This window comes from Nicrophorus vespilloides, unplaced genomic scaffold (genome assembly GCF_001412225.1).
Source record: "Nicrophorus vespilloides isolate i.1.1-1 unplaced genomic scaffold, Nicve_v1.0, whole genome shotgun sequence".
Classification (NCBI taxonomy): Eukaryota; Metazoa; Arthropoda; class Insecta; order Coleoptera; family Silphidae; genus Nicrophorus; species Nicrophorus vespilloides.
This window is the reverse complement of record NW_017099380.1, coordinates 1-2,483: the sequence shown is the minus strand read 5'-3', so window position 1 is coordinate 2,483 and position 2,483 is coordinate 1. Positions and strand designations below refer to the sequence as shown.

The window sequence follows — 2,483 nt, the reverse complement described above, 5'->3', positions numbered from 1 at the left end:
AAAAAAATCCCTCATGTGAACTGTCAACACAGTTAGGTAAGCTGTCAACCCACGAAAAACAAAATAAAACAAAAATGTCGGAAACAGTAGGCGACTGCTAATTCTGCGACAACTTTTAATTTGTAATTAAATTGTTGCAATAATTGTTTTAGTATATTAACTAAGTCATCATTCTATGGAAATAATGTATATTTTTACTTACTAAAACTATTTTACTTTTACTTCATGTATTTTTATTTTCTTTGATGAAAGTGAAAAGTGTAGTTTTTTTTGATGAAATCATTTAAATAAGAAATTTTAATTGTTAATTAATAGAAGTTGATATGTTTGATGATAGATGGAGGGTTTTAATGGACTGTGTAATCAAATATGATTGTGGTTTCGGTGAGCCAATGGGTGTTTTGTTCCAGGATTAGAACTGAGGTGGTTTGGGTCGGTCGGAACGCGTGTAAACTGCGAAACCGAGCTTAGGGAAAGTTTCGGATGGCAGAAGAAGCTGGAGACTGGTAGGGGAATCATCATCATGCTGCGGTCTTGCTTTTTCGCAGCAGTAAGTACGTACCTTTCTGTCTGTCGTAAGCATTTATGCACTCTGATGTCATGAATTGGCTGATAAGGGCGGTTTTGCCCACCCCCTGGGTGCCCAGAAGGGCGACACTGTACCTCGCCGTATCGTGCAGAGTGGGATCGATGTCGTCGCAGACGGGGGACGGTGTCCCACCTCCTCCTCCGCCACCACCCATCGTCGGGGGACAAAGACTGTTACTCCTCGATCGCCGTCTCCGGAACGAATCTCCTCTGTTCACGATTCCTGCGAACACGAAAAACGAAACCCAAAACAATCAGACTCAATAGGGTAAAATACAGACAGCGTATGGGTGGATGCGCCGGGTAAAGCGAACGTCTAACCATAACATATTGAACTTAATTAAATTGAGCATTCGCATAGCTCACGTGAATATATATTAAATTGGAGATACAATTTCATCATGCAAGAGTATTCATCTCGCAAAATGTCACATAACAAAAAATTGATGAAATTTCATAATACATTTTCAACAAAAAGAGTCATCGTGTTTTCAAGAGCGAAACGAAATTTGTGTCACTAGATTATTTGGATTATAATTAAGAAAAAATATATTTTATTTGAGGTTTTTTTTTCAGGTTGTTTCAACAACTTAATGAAATAGAAAATTGTTGACAAATTGGTTTTAATTAGGAAACGAGAATCTCGTCGAGAATTGGCGAAGACGTCTGATTAAGTGGACGGTCGGAAAAAGGAGCGTAACTTAATTTAAGCCCAACGGCGAAGGACGACACGTCGGGAGGACGCAAAGAAGAAAAAAAAGAAGAGGATGAGATAAAGTTAGTGAGGAGAGCAATATAATTAAATCTCACTTTGCGACACTCGCTTTAATTGATTAATTACCTCACTGCTTCAACAAACAAAAGCTGTAATAAATTCGCATTGTTTTGAGTTCTTCGAGAATCAAAGTAAAAGAAAATAAACATTGTTTTTAGGGTTTTTCAAATTGTTTGGGTTTTATGTTGATGTTGCGAAGAGTGTAGGTGTGTCTGTATGAATCGCGTAGGTCGATACGTGCGTTCACTACAAACAGCCTGGTTTAAGTTGGATTCTCCTGAAGCGGATTGAAATGCGCCGCTTCCGCCAAAGATTTATCCGAGAGTTTAAAGTGAATCGCACAACTAATTTGCGCAAGGTAAACTATCTGCATACACATACTCATTTCGATTCAATTTAAATTAATTACAGTTTGTAATTTGTAAATTACAGCATTCAGTTTACTACAATTTTTCGTGTATTTTGCGTATGGTTCATGTAACACTTGAAGCGTTTCGTAAAGAGTATCGATGTTTTCGACGTTCATGATTCTGCAACATGTCACTCTTCCTTCAACTGACATAAAGCTTTGCATATTGAATGCACATAAAATGGAGAATTAAATTGTGTTTCCAGTCGGTTTACGACTTTCCCAGTTTTATTAACGCTATCATTGAACATATGACTGTAACATAGTGGTTTTTTTTATAACATCTGCTACATTATCTACTTTTTTAAATTTACAAATGACAAAGAAATCTTATTAAAACAAAACTATGCAAATTCAATGTTACTTGTGAAACTTGTTTTGACAAACTGTCAAAATAATAAGTAAGGTTAGGTTATTAATTGAATTACTGGAAAACTATAATACATAGAATGAAACCAAAAGATGCATATGAAAGCTGAATGTTTGGGGAATCTAACAAGCATCGATATATTACTGTGGTTTTAGCCGTTTGGGTGTAATTCGTGTTCAAAGTTTAAAAAATGCTCGAAAAAGCAGTGTTTTCACATTTCATTGATTTTCTCGAAACCTATAATAGATAGAATGAATCCAAAAGATGCATATGAAAGCTGAATGTTTGTGGAATCTAGCAACTATCGATATATTACTGTGGTTATAGCCGTTTGGGTGTAA

General features: G+C 36.2%; 1 protein-coding gene across 1 annotated transcript; it reads right to left on the bottom strand.

The window, feature by feature from the left end:
- Window positions 1-348: 348 nt before the first annotated feature.
- LOC108564427 lies at window positions 349-811 on the bottom strand (the record flags this gene model as incomplete). Its single annotated transcript, XM_017923475.1, has 1 exon — window positions 349-811. A coding segment is annotated over one exon (290 nt), but the record flags the coding sequence as incomplete, so codon positions are not given.
- Window positions 812-2,483: the final 1,672 nt, after the last annotated feature.